This window comes from Geotrypetes seraphini, chromosome 2, assembly GCF_902459505.1.
Source record: "Geotrypetes seraphini chromosome 2, aGeoSer1.1, whole genome shotgun sequence".
Taxonomy (NCBI): Eukaryota; Metazoa; Chordata; class Amphibia; order Gymnophiona; family Dermophiidae; genus Geotrypetes; species Geotrypetes seraphini.
Genome location: NC_047085.1, coordinates 183,011,793 through 183,027,478, shown reverse-complemented (window position 1 = coordinate 183,027,478; position 15,686 = coordinate 183,011,793). Strand labels below are relative to the sequence as shown.

At 42.4% G+C, this 15,686-nt stretch overlaps 1 protein-coding gene across 1 annotated transcript in view; it reads left to right on the top strand.

Moving 5' to 3' along the window:
• Positions 1-15,686, top strand: part of SCGN (secretagogin, EF-hand calcium binding protein) — an 88,306-nt gene that overhangs the window by 47,560 nt on the left and 25,060 nt on the right. Inside the window, exons 5-6 of the mRNA XM_033934374.1 lie at positions 1,968-2,024; positions 7,815-7,892. Of these exons, the coding sequence (XP_033790265.1) occupies positions 1,968-2,024; positions 7,815-7,892 (135 nt within the window). The remainder of the gene's footprint in view (positions 1-1,967; positions 2,025-7,814; positions 7,893-15,686) is intronic.

The following is a 15,686-nucleotide window of genomic DNA, read 5'->3' as shown; positions in this document are numbered from 1 at the left end:
TGTGCCAGTGGGCGTCCCGATCTTGCTGTCTGTGCCAGTGGGGGTCCCGATCTTGCTGTCTGTGCCAGTGGGCGTCCCAATCTTGCTGTCTGTGCCAGTGGGGATCCCGATCTTGCTGTCTGTGCCAGTGGGGGTCCCGATCTTGCTGTCTGTGGCAGTGGGCGTCCCGATCTTGCTGTCTGTGCCAGTGGGGTTCCCGATCTTGCTGTCTGTGCCAGTGGGCGTCCCGATCTTGCTGTCTGTGCCAGTGGGGGTCCCGATCTTGCTGTCTGTGCCAGTGAGCGTCCCGATCTTGCTGACTTTGCCAGTCTTGCTGTCTGAGTTTGTGGGTTCAATGAACAGATTAATCCAGTTTCTATTATTTTCAATGGGAAAAATTTTCTTGGAACTCGAATGGGCTTCTGGAACGGATTAAGTTCGGATTCCAAGGTACCACTGTACAGAGTCAACAATGTGCGCACATTTATTCAGAGCTGCCAGGATACCAAGTTCCAGGGTAAGAGTTTTTGCCCAGTCCTGGTTTTGAACTTACATTAAGACCATAAGAATTGCCATACTGGGACAGACTGAAAGTCCATCAAGCCCAGCATCCTGTTTCCAATTGTGACAAATCCAGGTCCCAAGTGCCTAGCTAGAACCCAAGTAGTACAACAGATCTCAAAGCACTGTGGTAGTTGTAGTCTTTGAGTCTCCCCATTAAAATCAATGCTACTGTCAGAATTCCAGGACAGGCTTAAAATCCTCCTCCTAGAAACTTGGTGCTATGTTTATCTTATGCATATTGATACTGTTACTGCATCAACCCAGCCCATTCTAATATATTTCGGTTGTCTGATTTGAGGTTTTAACTGATAAAACACACTACTACTACCACCACTGCTATTTATTATTTCTATAACGCTACCAGATGCACACAGCGTTGTTCATTAAATATACAAGAGACGGTCCCTGCTCAAAAGAGCTTACAATCTAATTATGAAAGACACACTGGACAAAAATGGTAAATCAATATATGCTATTCATGTGGGGAAATAAAAAAGGGAGAAGAGGTAGAGAGGGTAGGGCCCTGATGTAAAAGCAGAAAAATCGTTATTTATTGGATAAAAACTGGTGGGGGAGGTGCTTTTCCCTTCCCCAGGTCAGCTGTGAAGGTACTGGATCCAGATTTGCAGGACACAGTTAATCTGGTCCTGGGTTTATCCCTGTGCATGCTGGGATTTGCAGTCTTGCTTTTCTTAGGGAATGCAATGGTAACCCAGAACTGGTTCAACCCTGTCCTGTGAATCTGGATCCAGTTGACCGCCTTATAATAGCAGCTGGATTCTTCTAAAAAGGTCTTTAGGTGTTAATTTTACAACACTGTGAAGTTTTAGATAGCAAATTTTTTACATGGTCTGAAACCTGGTGTACTATGAAGGAGAGAGAGGGAATTCTTCTTGTTATCCATTTACTGTTCAGGAAATCAAAGCCATGCAAGTAGAAGAGTTCCCGTCAATTCATTCCTTAGGACACACCAAGTCTGTCAGACTTTCAGAATAACCACAATAAATATGCATGAGATAACTTTGCGTATATGAAGGACTGCTGAAAAGTTCTCAGCCCAATCAAGAAGAGAATGAGGTGAAGCCATGAAACCTACAAGTTATTCCACACTTTTCTTTTCGTTTCACATCATTTAAATGAAAAGTGTCAAGAAAAGTGTGGAATAACTTGTAAGTTTCCTGCCTCTACAAGTCACGTTCATTGTCACATACACAGAAGAGGCAGAACCAATTGCATGCACAGTAAAAGCAAAATCCAACTGGTTCAGTGTGTCCTAAGGAATGGGTTTAGAACCCCTAAAGTAGAGGCACTTGTCTGAAATCATTGAGAAATCCTGAAAATCTGATTCTCAGCTCTGTGCTATAACCATTCCTTCAACCAGTAATGAGAAATTGAAACAGTGTTGTCAATGTTTCCTCCATCAGATATGGCGCAAGTACGATGAAGACAGCAGTGGCTTCATTTCAGCTAATGAGCTCAGAGTAAGTAATTCTACAGTTCTCTTTAGTCATGCATATACTTTACATTGTTGACCTGCTGAAAATTGAATTTTAGTGTTTTTATTTATGGAGAAACATTTAAAAAAAGCTACACAATATATTTATGTATTTATTGTTTTCAATTATGCAGTAGGATACAATGCAACTTCTTCAAAAGAGAACTCAGAAGGTTCAAGTTTTTTTAATAATTAGAACACAATCTGGTTGATATTCAAAGTGATTAAAGCAGGCAGGAGTGTTTCCGGTTCATAGACATAATCGCGGAAGACAAAGGCGCGCGCCGACAACTGAGCGCAAGATGGAGGCGCGTGCCACAGAAAATTACTGTTTTTAGGGGCTCCGACGGGGGGGGGTTTGTTGGGGAGCCCCCTCACTTTACTTAATACAGATTGCGGCGGCGTTGTGGGGGGTTTAGGGGGTTGTAACCCCCCACATTTTACTGGAAACAACTTTTTCCCTAAAAACAGGGAAAAAGTGAAGTTTTAAGTAAAATGTGGGGGGTTACAACCCCCCCAAACCCTCCACAACGCCCCCACAACGCGGTGCGATCTGTATTAAGTAAAGTGGGGGGGCTCCCCAACAAAAACCCCCGTCGGAGCCCCTAAAAACAGTAATTTTCTTCGGCGCGTGCCTCCGCGCTGCGCTCAATTGTCTGCACGCGCCTTTGTCCCAGCGCGCTTTTGACCTGACACCGAGTTTCCTGCCAGCATAAATTGCTTGTGGATGCATAACAAATGATATTCAGCATCACTTCACCACTTAATATTGGCTCTGATCAGCCATGTTTTAAGTGGGCAGGTCAGGGATGGTACAGGGGGTGGAGCTAAGGAGGAGCCTACAGTTATGCAGCTGCCAGCAATATTCAAGGCCGGTGTCACATACCTAAGTGAGCATATAGGACCACACAAAAAACGGTTCATAGTCTTAAGTGTGCCAACAATTCAGCGCAAGACTTCAGCGTACCACAGGAAAACCTTCTTTTAAAGGGCTCCGACGGGGGGTGTTTATGGGAACCCCCCCCCACCACCACCACTTTACTTAATAGGGATAGCGCTGGTGTTGGAGGGGTTTGGGGGTTGTAACCCCACATTATACTGGAAACAACTTTTTCCCTATTTTTTAGGGAAAAAGTTAAGTTTTCAGTATAATGTGGGGGATTACACTCTATAAATAACAGTGCTCAGTAAAAGCCAAAGTGAACCATAATACGTGAAAGCAGGATTCTATTAGTTCATCAAGCTTAAGTCATCATTTCACTCTCCCTCCCTATCAAATAATTAAAATAGGTAAAAACCAGTAGTAAATAAATAAGAGTAGAGGAGTACTTATCTCCATTAGAATTGTTGTATCCTCCTGGGCTCAGCTGCAGATCCAAAAGTGCACAGTGCTCCCGTATTATGGTTCACTTTGGCTTTTTCTGAGCACTATTATTTATAAGATTTATGTTATAGATTTTTTTTAAATTCTTTATTGATTTTTAATCAAAAACAGTGTCATACAAATGAAAGAACGAAAGATTTTTATTATATTTCAAATTATATTTTATTATTAATTTTATAATTATATTTTATTATTAATTTTATTATATTTCAAATTAGTAAATTCTCTTTTTTTGTAGAAAGTGCTAACAAGTGAGTAGAGAATTACATATACAGTTTTATGATCCCATTTATAGTGAGGGGGGTTACACCCCCAACACGGCAGCGCGAGGCAGCACGATCCCTATTAAGTAGAGTGGGGGGGGTTCCCCCCACACACCCCGTCGGAGCCCTTTAAAAGAAGGTTTTCCTGCAGCACGCTAAAGTCTTACGCTGAATTGTCGGCGCTCATTTGTCTCGCGCGCTTTTGTCCCATCACCCAAAAAACAGTCCTATATATGGTTGCCTAGCGCTGCAGGTGCCAGCATTGAATATCGTCCAGCACCCACATAACTTCTGTGTACTGGCCTGAAGTCTTCAGTACTCTTTCCTTCCTTCCCACCCTCTAGAACATCAACAGGCCACCTTTCCTCCCTCTCACCCCATGAATATCACCAAATGCCCCCACCCCCGAAGCCACCTCAGGCCTACCTGCCTAATTCCTTTTGGTCTAGTGGAAGAATGGGCAGAAGCAATGCCCATTTGCTGTTGTCCTTCACAATGAGATGTTCTAGGGCACATGAGGGAGGAAGGGAAGGCCTGTTGACATTCCAGGAGGTGGGGGAAGGCAGAAAGAGGAGATCAGGATTCCCTTATGAGGATCCCAGCTGATATTTGGGGAGTCCTGCTGGCTCAGCTGATGGGGGGAGGGGGAATACCCCTGCCACAATCAGCTAAGCGATGCCTACTCCCTCCTGGTAGAACCCCTGAACCCCCACCCCTTGAAGTCTCATGGCAGGAGGGATGCCCACTTCCTCGTGCCGGAGCCCCAGAACTCTCACCCCTCGAAGTCCCATGGCAGGAGAGATGCCCACTCTCTCCTGCTGGAAACCCCCCCCCCCTCCCACACACACACACGGCAGCAGGAGGGATGCCCACTCATTAGTGCAGCATGTGTGAGACTATAAGGGAAGGAGATGTGATCTGCACCTAGACAAGAGTCGGCTGAGGTATAGAGTGTTATGCTTAGTAGTTCAGCACATGTAATAGTTGGTTTAAGGCTGTACTATTAGAAGAGTTCATAGTCTACAAGAGGGCTCTCCAGAAATAAGAGAGAATCTCACTGTTCCTCTTCACATTGTATTGTCAAAGTCTCTGAGATGGAGACCTATGTCCAGGGCCGGATTTTCCTATAGGCTAACTAGGCTTCAGCCTAGGGCCTCAAGATCAAGAGGGGCCTACATTCAAATTGTTAGCAAAATTAAAATTACACTATTCTAAAAACAGTGAACACTTAAACACTGAACCGAAAATAAGGAGAAATTCTACGCTTCGGGATCGGAACCGGCTCCAGCCGCAACGGGGCACCGACTTGGCTTCTCCCTTTCTTTTTCTCGCCCTGGGAGGAGGATCGGGGAGGGAAAGACGTCAGTCCGGAAACAGCTGGGCAAAGCCCAGCCCCGTGGGGAGAGAGACAAAACGTGGATCCGTCAGGACAGGGCGGCCCAGACTGGCATCGGGGGTGGGGGGTTTCAGTGGAAGGGGGATGGGGATGGGAGGCAGGCAGGCTGGCATCGGAGGGGGGTGGGGGGGTTTAATGGAAGGCAGGCAGGCAGGATTGCATGGGGGGGTGTTCAATGGAAGAGGGATGGGAGGCAGGCGAGCATCGGAGGGGGGGTGAGGTGAGGAAGGACGTACTGGGGGCACTATGGACATAGGAAGGGGCAATGTTGTGTGTTATGTTTGATTAGTTATTGTTACAAGTACTATATATGGTGCTGAGAATAAATGTCCAAATAAGTGTTCTCGACTTTTTTTTATTTATTATCCGTGTAACATTTTTGATAAAGGTTAGTACCAATAACAACATGTTTCATTTAACATATTGATATATATCACAGTAATGATGTATTTTATTATCTCTCATGTAATTTACAAACTTAAAAATGAGAGGTGAAAGGGCCTCATAAGTGGAATAGCCTAGGGCCTCTTTTCATCAAAAGCCGGCCCTGCCTATGTCTCACTATTTAGAACATAACTGGGGAGACTGTGACAGTAAGAGAAGAGATTGTAATTTTGTACCATATTGGAAGAGGGAGTAAGAGTGGGGGATGATCTGCTTTCTCTTCCTTGGTCCCAGATCCTGCTCCAGCGGTGAGCCTTCCCTCCCTTACTCCTCCCCTTATTACCTGATCCCCATCCATCCCCAAAGATTCAGTCTCATTTCTTAGTCTTGCCCCTTTCAAACTGATCCCTCACCCAGACTCCCTCTCTTTCTCCCTCCTCTGAAATTCCATTCCCATAACAATCCCTTTCCTCCTGGCTTCCTGCTCTTTCCCATATTTCTGATTTCATCTCTTTCCTTCCCACTCCCTTCCCCCCAAAAAAAGCAAAATATATAATGCAGAAACAAGCAAGGTTGTCAAACTACTTTCATTTATTATTTTTTTTGTTTTGTTTAAATCTTTATTGATTTTCAAACTTTGATAGTGCAATACAATTGATAAATCATAAATACTGTATAAAACTGGGGTGCTGTACATACAATCGGTGGCATAGCACGGGAGGTGATGGTACCCAGCATCGCCGCACTGTGTACCCCCCTCCCCCACTCTTCCCTGCCATGTCATGCATCCCCTCGCCCTCACTCGCCTCTTGAAATGTTCGCTGGTGCGATTAGTATCTTCCACCTGCTGCTCGCGCTGGCATTGACGCCCTTCTGCCTTCACGTCCTGGTTCCACGACCAGAAAGTGATGGCAAAAGGGAGCTGAGGCCGGCGTAAGCAGCTAGTGGAAGGTGCTGCTTGCACCGGCAAATATTTAAAGAGGTGGGGGGAGGGAGGGTGGAGAGGAGGAGAGGCACCGGCTACAGTGCCACCACAAAGATGGCACCTGGGGGTCCGCTACCCCCCTTTACTAAGCCACTGCATACAACATATCAATAACTTAAATCCTGCCCAAAGAATGCCTCTGCTACAGAGCAGGATGCATAGGATTCTTCGGGGAGTCACTGAGTTTGAGGAGAGAAAGCAGGGCTTTTGGTGATCCAAGTTTTATGTAAAATTTGATAACCCGCGTGCATTGTTAAAACAATTAGGGATACATAAAAACAAAACAGACATGGATGTACAGAAAAAGAGAGTGGAAGGACAGAACTGCATTGGAAAGAAAACCAAAAAAGGGCAAAAAAAACATGAGGGACGGGGTCCATCTGATTTAAGAATTAGAAAGGAATCTATAAAAAGCATCTTTAAATAAGATTCTCATGCCAGAACCTTAGTACGGGCCTTTGCCTTTGAGGGTGTCAAGGAGAGGAAACAAGGATTGTGTGGAGACCCATCTCAATGGGAAAACATGAGTGTGAGAGACCCTACGTACAGCACAGCTTGTGTGGAATGTTCCTTCCTAGGTCCTCTTTTATGAAATAAATAACCTGAGAAGTTATATTTGCTGACAGAGTTTTCCACAGTGAAGAAGCAACTGAAAAAAAAATTTTTTTTCCTTTCAGACATTTGCACCTTAGTAGGTAGATAGACTATTTGTCGTAGACTATGGAGTTGTTAGTGATGTTATGTGTTATTATAAACTATTTATTTATTTTAAAATTTATATTTAAATTGGTTTGGGGCCCATTGACATCTTATATTACATCAAGATAGATATTTTTTGTCTTTAATTTGGTTAGTTCTAAGCACATCCAGGGTGGGAGGGTGGATTAAAATGTTTATTATTTATGATGATTATTTATTGGAAGGGGGTGGGATAAAATGATTGTGTATGGATACTTGTAAGTTGTATGTGCTTTCACGCTTTATTGTCTTTTATAAATCTATACATTGCACTGTTAAATATTTTGAAACTTAAAATATTTTATTAAAAAAATTTATATACCATTTAAAGCTAAATGGTTTACAAAATGTACATACACAGTATTTAAAATGAACACATAATAGAAACAAATGTATAGTTAAAAGACATATGTATGATTTATAGTTACCTGCCTAATAACAGACGGGCTAGAATTAAAAGAAATAATTAAAACAGCTATTTGTAGCTTTGAAGTCACTTCATACTGCTTTTTAGCAAAACCAAACCAACATATGTGATTTTGAACTTGTTACTGGGTGTAAATCTTAAGAGAACACATATGAAATGTTCTAGCAAGGACAATAAACCATATATCTGCCATTCACAGAACTTCTTGCAAGACCTACTCCAGCAGCACAAAAAGCAAATTCCTGAGGCTAAACTGGATGAGTATACCTACGCCATGGTGAGTAATATAAGAAGTGCAGCACAACAAAGAAAAATGGGGAGACCCAATGATCCACAGTAAAAACAATCCACCGCTGAAAACAAAAACAAAAAACTGTGGCTACAGATGTTCTGGAGATAATTTATTATACACTGACATATAAAAACATGAAAATTCAATTAAAAAAGAACAATGATAAAAAATACAGTGATAAAAATCCAACTGGACCCTAAACGATCCATGTTTCGGCGAACACGCCTTTCTCAGGGGTCCAATGGTTTGCAAACTCACATAAAGAATTGGACTGAAAACAGTCTATTTCTTTAAACATGTGAGCAAAGAACACAACAGACAAGCTGAAGTAGCAAAAAAACGCTATGCATAATGCTATGCATAACACATAGCATGCATAACGCATAGCGGTTTTTTTTTTGCTACTTCAGCTTGTCTGCGGTGTCTATGTTATATGTGATAATCGTAGGGAAACAAGATTTTATGTATGTGATATGGAAACCGCATAGTTGTAAACTATGACTACATGACAGCCTCCTAGCGACACAAGCAGCAAAACTCGACAACCAAATCTCCAATCTACTAATTATGACCCCAGACTACAAAACATTCAGAAAAGAAATAAAGACTACTTTTCAAGAAATTCATGCAAACGACTTAATACCGCTTGCTCCTTCCCACTTCCCAATATCTTCCCGATTCCCCAAAGCAACCTCATCTACTCTTTATCTCCTCTAGAAATTACCAGATATCTTCCTGTAAAACGTTTTTTTTTAATAATTCTGTTGTAGTCCGCCTTAAACCACAAGGCAATGGTGAAAAAGAAATCTCTAATGTAATGTAATCTATATATTTTTTAAGAAATAAAATTAATTAATTAAATCTTGGGGAAGTAGTGAAATTTCTGGTGCATAATAAGACCCTTGTTGGAATAGCAAATATATTCCAATATCTGGAGTAGCTGGAACATCAGGAATGGAAGCTGAGAATACGGAAGGTGGGGACATCAGGACTGGATGTCTCTGCTGTTTTGGAGGATTCTAATGAGTGGAAGTGCTACACTCCTGAAGAAATTATAACCTGATTATGCATCTCTACTTTCATAATATACAGTCATTATGGTTTCTAATTTGTGGCTATTTCCTGCCTTAGCTAAAAGCGCACAAGAGAGGAGAAAGCTTTTCCTCACAGTATTGGAGCCTATTTGTTTTCCTTACGTATCACTGCAAGTGCTTTACTAAATATACAGGAGTGAGGTATACGTTCTAGGTATACGTTCTATTCCCATATCACTCATATTTCTTTTTAGATTTTTAAAAAAAAATGTTTACTAACATGAGGATTAATGTCCATTGAAGTTGCAACTGTTCAGGAATTATGTGATTGGGTTTTCCCATGCTTATTCCTTGCAGATTTTTTTTTAACTCATAATTTTCCTAATTTTCTAGTTCTTTATCTCTCCCCCTCCCCCCTCCCCATTTGTTGTCATATTAAAGACCTCTTTTACAAAGCTCTGGTAGCGATTCTGCTGCAGTAAATGCACCGAAGCCCATTCAATTCCTACTGCGGCTTTGTAATAGGGGCCCTAAATGAATTACAAGTATATTTGTTATCTTCATATTATTTTCATCTAATATTATTTCTTTCATTTTTATAACCTGTATTTCTGAAGCAACTGTTTTACTTGTGATTTTTTTTTTTTTAATGCCAAAAAATGAAACCCAAGCCTACATGATTCTGAAATAAAATATGCAGACAACAAAGGTAAAAATGGCATTGTACTTTCAGTTTAGTGATTAGAATATCTTTGGATACATAAACAAATATTTTGTACCATACAACTGGAAGTGCATTTATTCTGTGTCTTTGGTGTTACACTGCATGCAGTGTAGACTTGATGGGATCTTCCATTCAGTTTTTGTTTGCACATTTCTACTTCTAATTGGCAGTCTTTTATTCTGTGTGTGATGAGGTTCTGCCCATGTTCCCCCTCTTTCTCTAACTTGGTGCCTACATTTACATGACTGTCATAGTTATGCACTTACATGCTAGGGCACTAAGTGGTATTCTATAACTTTAATAAGCATCTGGGCCTGATGGACCATTGGTCCCACTAGTACAGCACTACTTACATCTGTAGATCATCCAATTTTCAGGTTGGCATGAAGTAGGGGAGTCATAATCTATATACAATGTTGAAATCTGATGGCTAAACAGTGTTCCAGAAGGAGCTCTGTTGCATGGCCCTTGATGAGAACTACCATTACAAAGACTGGAGTAAAGTAATTTGAAAGATAAAAAGAGATTAGGTTCTTACCTTGCTAAAATCTTTTCTAATACTGTAGATAGGTGTGTCACTCTGGATGATAGGGTATTCTCCCCATGCTCACGAGCCATGCAGAAAGAATCCACTCCAGGTTTTTGATTCCTCCTCCTTCACCAGAGGGCTCTGCTGCCCCCTTCAGTTTGTACCAAAGCAGGTGATAGCCCTGTGTATGAATATATACGAAGGAGGGGAAAGCCGACAATCGACCAAGAGTCGATGGTTCAGGAAACGGTATACCCAGAGGATACCATGCAGGAAAATAGCGGGGAAGAATCACTGGATCATAGACAAGACAGAAATCCTGATGGATCGAAAGGGACACAAGAAGGAAGAAAATGCAAGAAAGTAACAGGCCGCAAACTCAAATGTATGTATACAAACGCAAAGTGCCTAAGGAATAAGATGGGGGAATTGGAATCTATGGCATAAAAAGATAACTTTGACATCATCAGCATCACAGAAACATGGTGGAATGAGGAAAACATCTGGGACACTGTGCTACCGGGATACAAGTTATACTGCATAGACAGAGTAGGTCAAAAAGATGGGAGTATTGCCCTACACATCAAAGAGGGAATTGAGCCTACAGAAAGAACACGCCGGAAATGAAAAATAAGGTAGAGTTTCTATGGGTCAAAATTCCAGAAATAAATGGAATGGAAACAAAGATCGGCATCTACTACCAATCCCCAGGGCAATCCGAAGAAACTGATGGAGAAATGATGGACGAGATTAAATGCAACAGCTTCCTGGAACAACTCATCAATGAAAATACAAGAGGAAATGCAATTTTGGACTCAATTCTAAATGGACTACGAGGACCAGCGCAAGGCGTAGAAGTAAAAGGACTCTAGGAAGCAGTGATCATAATATGATCCGCTTCAACCTGGACACAGGAGTAAAACATCAATCCAGAATGACGACCACAGCACTGAACTTCCAAAAAGGAAATTATGAAGTGATGAGACTCATAGTGGGGAAGAAGATTAAGAAGAGGATAAGCACTGTAAAATTGCTAGAGCAAGCATGGTCCCTTTTTAAGGACACAGTCACTGAAGCGCAAAATCTATATATACCATGTATCAACAAGGGATCCAAGAGGAAAAAGAACAAGGAACCGGCGTGGCTCACTGTAGCGGTGAAGGAAGCGATCAGAGACAAGAAGACTTTGTTTAAGGAATGAAAAGGTAAAAAACTGATGAAAACTGGAAAAAGCACAAACAACATCAAAGCCACAAGGCAGCAAGAGGGGCCAAAAGAGACTTTGAGGAAAAAATAGCCAAGGAGGCAAAAAACTTCAAACCGTTTTTTTAATATATTAAGAGGAAACGACTGGAAAAGCGTCATGAGTGGAGTGCTGCAGGGTTCAGTGCTTGGACCCGTGCTCTTCAACATATTTATAAATGACCTGGAAATTGGTTCGATGAGCAAGGTGATTAAATTTGCAGACAATACAAAGTTATTCAGAGTAGTGAGGACACAGAAGGATTGCAAAGACCTGCAATGTGACATAAACACTCTCGAGAAATGGGCCGCGACAAGGCTTATGAGGTTTAACGTGAATAAGTGTAAGGTGATGCATGTCGGTAAGAAAAATCTTATACACGAATACAGGATGTCCGGTGCAATACTCAGAGAGACCCCCAGGAAAGAGACTTGGGAATACTGGTCGACAAGTCAATGAGGCAATATGCGGCGGCGGCAAAAAGGACGAACAGAATGCTAGGAATGATTAAGAAGGGGATCACGAACAGATCGGAGAAGGTTATCATGTCGCTGTACTGGCCCATGGTACACCCCTACCTGGAATACTGCATCCAGCACTGATCGCCATACATGAAGAAGGACACAGTACTACTCGAGAGGGTCCAGAGAAGAGTGACTAAAATGGTTAAGGGACTGGAGGAGATGCCGTACAGTGAGAGATTAGAGAAACTGAGCCTCTTCTCCCTTGAAAAGAGGAGACTGAGAGGGGACATGATTGAAACATTCAAGATAATGAAGGGAATAGACTTAATAAATAAAGACATGTTGTTCACCCTCTACAAGGTAGAGAGAACGAGAGGGCACTCTATAAAGTTAAAAGGGGATGGATTCCATACAAATGTAAGGAAGTTCTTCTTCACCCAGAGAGTGGTAGAAAACTGTAACGCTCTTCCGGAAGCTATTATAGGGGAAAACACCCTCCAGGGATTCAAGACAAAGTTAGACAAGATCCTGCTGAACCAGAACGTACACAGATAAAGCTAGATTCAGGGCACTGGTCTCTGACCTAAGGGCTGCTGTGTGAGCGGACTGCTGGGCACGATGGACCACTGGTCTGACCCATCAGCAATTCATATGTTCTTATGTATGGTGAGACTCCCTGAAATACACTGCTGTTCTGCTCTGAAATATAACAAACATGCTAAACATTGCAATGGAATAAGCGTACAGATCAGAAACATGTATGGAGTTCCAGCATTTCCCAATGAGCTATAGCAATGCATCTTTCTTCACACTCTCGAGGGTTGACTGACATCAAAATCTCAGCTTTGAACTGAACCAGGCAGGTGGAATTGAGTAGGCAGGTGGAAAAATAACAGACAGGGTGGGGCTCCAGAATGACATGCTTATCTTCTAGAAAAGATATTAGCAAGGTAAGAACCTAATTTCATTCAAAAGCAGTCTCTGAAATCTAGGGCAGGACATCTATCCCTACTTACAACACAGTGGACCTAAATGTGGTGTCCTCCCTTGCTGCCACATCTACTCTTTAACACTTGGAGAACATATGCCAAGTGGACCAGGTTGCTGCCCTGCAAAGCTCCTTGGCAAAAGAGCCCGCACTTCAGCTCATGAAGAAGCCATGTTTCTAGTTAAATGTACCTTCCCAGAGACCTGCGAATGTTTGCCACAGACAATATATGCTGATGAAATGGCTATGCAAATCCATCTGTAAATTGTGGCCTTGCATGCTGGTCTGCTGCATTGAGCCTGGCTGGTGAGCACAAAAAGATGGTCAGATAGTCGGAACTCATAAGAAACCTCTAGGTAACGTAGAAGGACTCTCCTCACATTCAACATTTTCAGAATCCAGTCCCTTCTTCATTGATCCTGTGGACTGGAATGCTGGCAGTCTTACTTTTTGATTGACATGGAATGCCGAAACAACCTTCAGCAAAAGGACAGAGCTGAGCACATGGAGATTCCCTGTATCCATGATCTTGAGGAAGGACTGCACGAAAGTGCTTGTAGCTCTGAGACTCTTCTTGCTGACATAATGAACATGAAGAAAACCGTCTTTACAGTCAGATCAAAGATGCTAGCCTAGGAGGCTCCAACGGAGGCTGAGGAAGACCATGTTAAGGAGCCAGGATGGAAACGGGAGTGTCACTGGGTGGGGTGGGGTGAGCCTTAGCGCCCCTTTCAGGAATCTGGCTATGTCCGGATGAGACGGCAAGGGAGCTTTATGTTCATGGTCTTCCTCTCTAGACAGAAACAGGAAAATCCTACCACTGGAACACGGAGTGATGCTACTGTAAGACCCTTATCAAGGCCTGCTTGCAGGAAAGCTAACACCACTGAGATCGGAGCGGAGAAAGGCTCTGCCTTCTCCTTAATGCACCATATTGAAATATCTCGCAGCTTTAGTGTTAGCAGAAATCATTGTAGGCTTGTTGGCTATGAGAAGAGTAGTAATAACTACCTCTGAGTATCCTTTGCACATTAACGTCGCATGCACAAAAGCCATGTCATAAGAGCAAAGTGATCCAGATCTGGCCCCTGAGAGAGAAGGTATGGTTGTACCCACAGTCTGAGACTTGTGCACATTCACATATCTACAGTTTGTGGGGCCAGTTTGGTGCCACTAGGATGACTCTCTTTAGATGGTTTGCAATACTGTAGATTATCCGCCATACCAGATGCCAAAGAGGAAACATGTATGAGTTGGTTCTTTGGCCATAGCTGGATGAAAGCATCCAGCTCTGGGTTTCCGGGTTCGGACCTTTGACTGAAAAAGCGGTCTGCCTTCTTTGTTTCTCACTGTAGCCATCAAATTGAATGTTGGGTGACCCCCAGCGATGAACAATGGACTGGAAGTTTGTGGCAGATAATGACCCTTTTCCCAGAACTAGCATCTACCTGCTGAGGTAATCATAAGAACATAACAATAGCCTTATTGAGTCAGACCAATGGTCCATCAAGTCCAGTAGCCTGTTCTTATGGTGGCCAATTCAGGTCACTAGTACCTGGCCAAAACCCAAGGTCGCAATATTCCATGCTACCAATCCAGGGCAAGCAGTGGCTTCCCCCATGTCTTTCTCAATAATAGACTATGGACTTTTCCTCCAGGAACTTGTCCAAACCTACCTTAAAACCAGCTTTGCTCTTCGCTCGTACCACATCCTCTGGCAACGCATTCCAGAGCTTAACTATTTTCTCAGTGAAAAAATATTTCCTCCTATTGGTTTTAAAAGTATTTCCCTGTAACTTCAACGAGTGTCCCCTAGTCTTTGTAATTTTTGACAGAGTGAAAAATCGGTCCGATTGTACCCGTTCTATTCCACTCAGGATTTTGTAGACTTCAATCATATCTCCCCTTAGCCATCTCTTTTCCAAGCTGAAGAGACCTAACCATTTTAGTGTTTCCTCATACGAGAGGTATTCCATCCCCTTTACCATCTTGGTTGCTCTTCTTTGAACCTTTTCTAGCACCACTATATCTTTCTTGAGATAAGGAGACAAGAATTGAACGCAATACTCCAGATGAGGTCGCACCATGGAGTGATACAGGGGCATTATAACATTCGTAGTCTTGTTAACCATCCCTTTTTCAATAATTTCTAGCATCCTGTTTGCTTTTTTGGCCGCCGTCACACATTGGTCAGAAAGTTTCGTCGTATTGTCTATGATGATACCCAGATCCTTTTCTTGGGCACTAATCCCTAAGGTGGACCATAGCATCCAGTAACTGTGATTCAGGTTACTCTTCCTAATGTACATTACTTTGCATTTGTCCACATTAAATTTCATCTGCCATTTGGACACCCAGTCTTCCAATTTCCTAAGGTCCGCCTGCAATTTTTCACAATCCACATGCGTTTTAACAACTTTGAACAGTTTAGTGTCATCTGCAAATTTAATCACCTCACTCATTGTTCCAATTTCAAGATCATTTATAAATAAGTTAAATAGCACCAGTACCAGTACAGGCCCCTGCGGCACTCCATTGTTTACTCTCCTCCATTGAGAAAAATGACCATTTAACCCTACCCTCTGTTTTCTATCCGATAACCAATTCCTAATCCACAACTGAACTTTGCCACCCATGACACTTTAATTTTCTCAGGAGCCTCTCATGAGGAACTTTATCAAAAAGCTTTCTGAAAATCTAGATACACTATATCAACCGGCTCACCTTTATCCACATGTTTATTCACACCTTCAAAGAAGTCAAGCAAATTTGTGAGACAAGATCTCCCTCAGCTCAA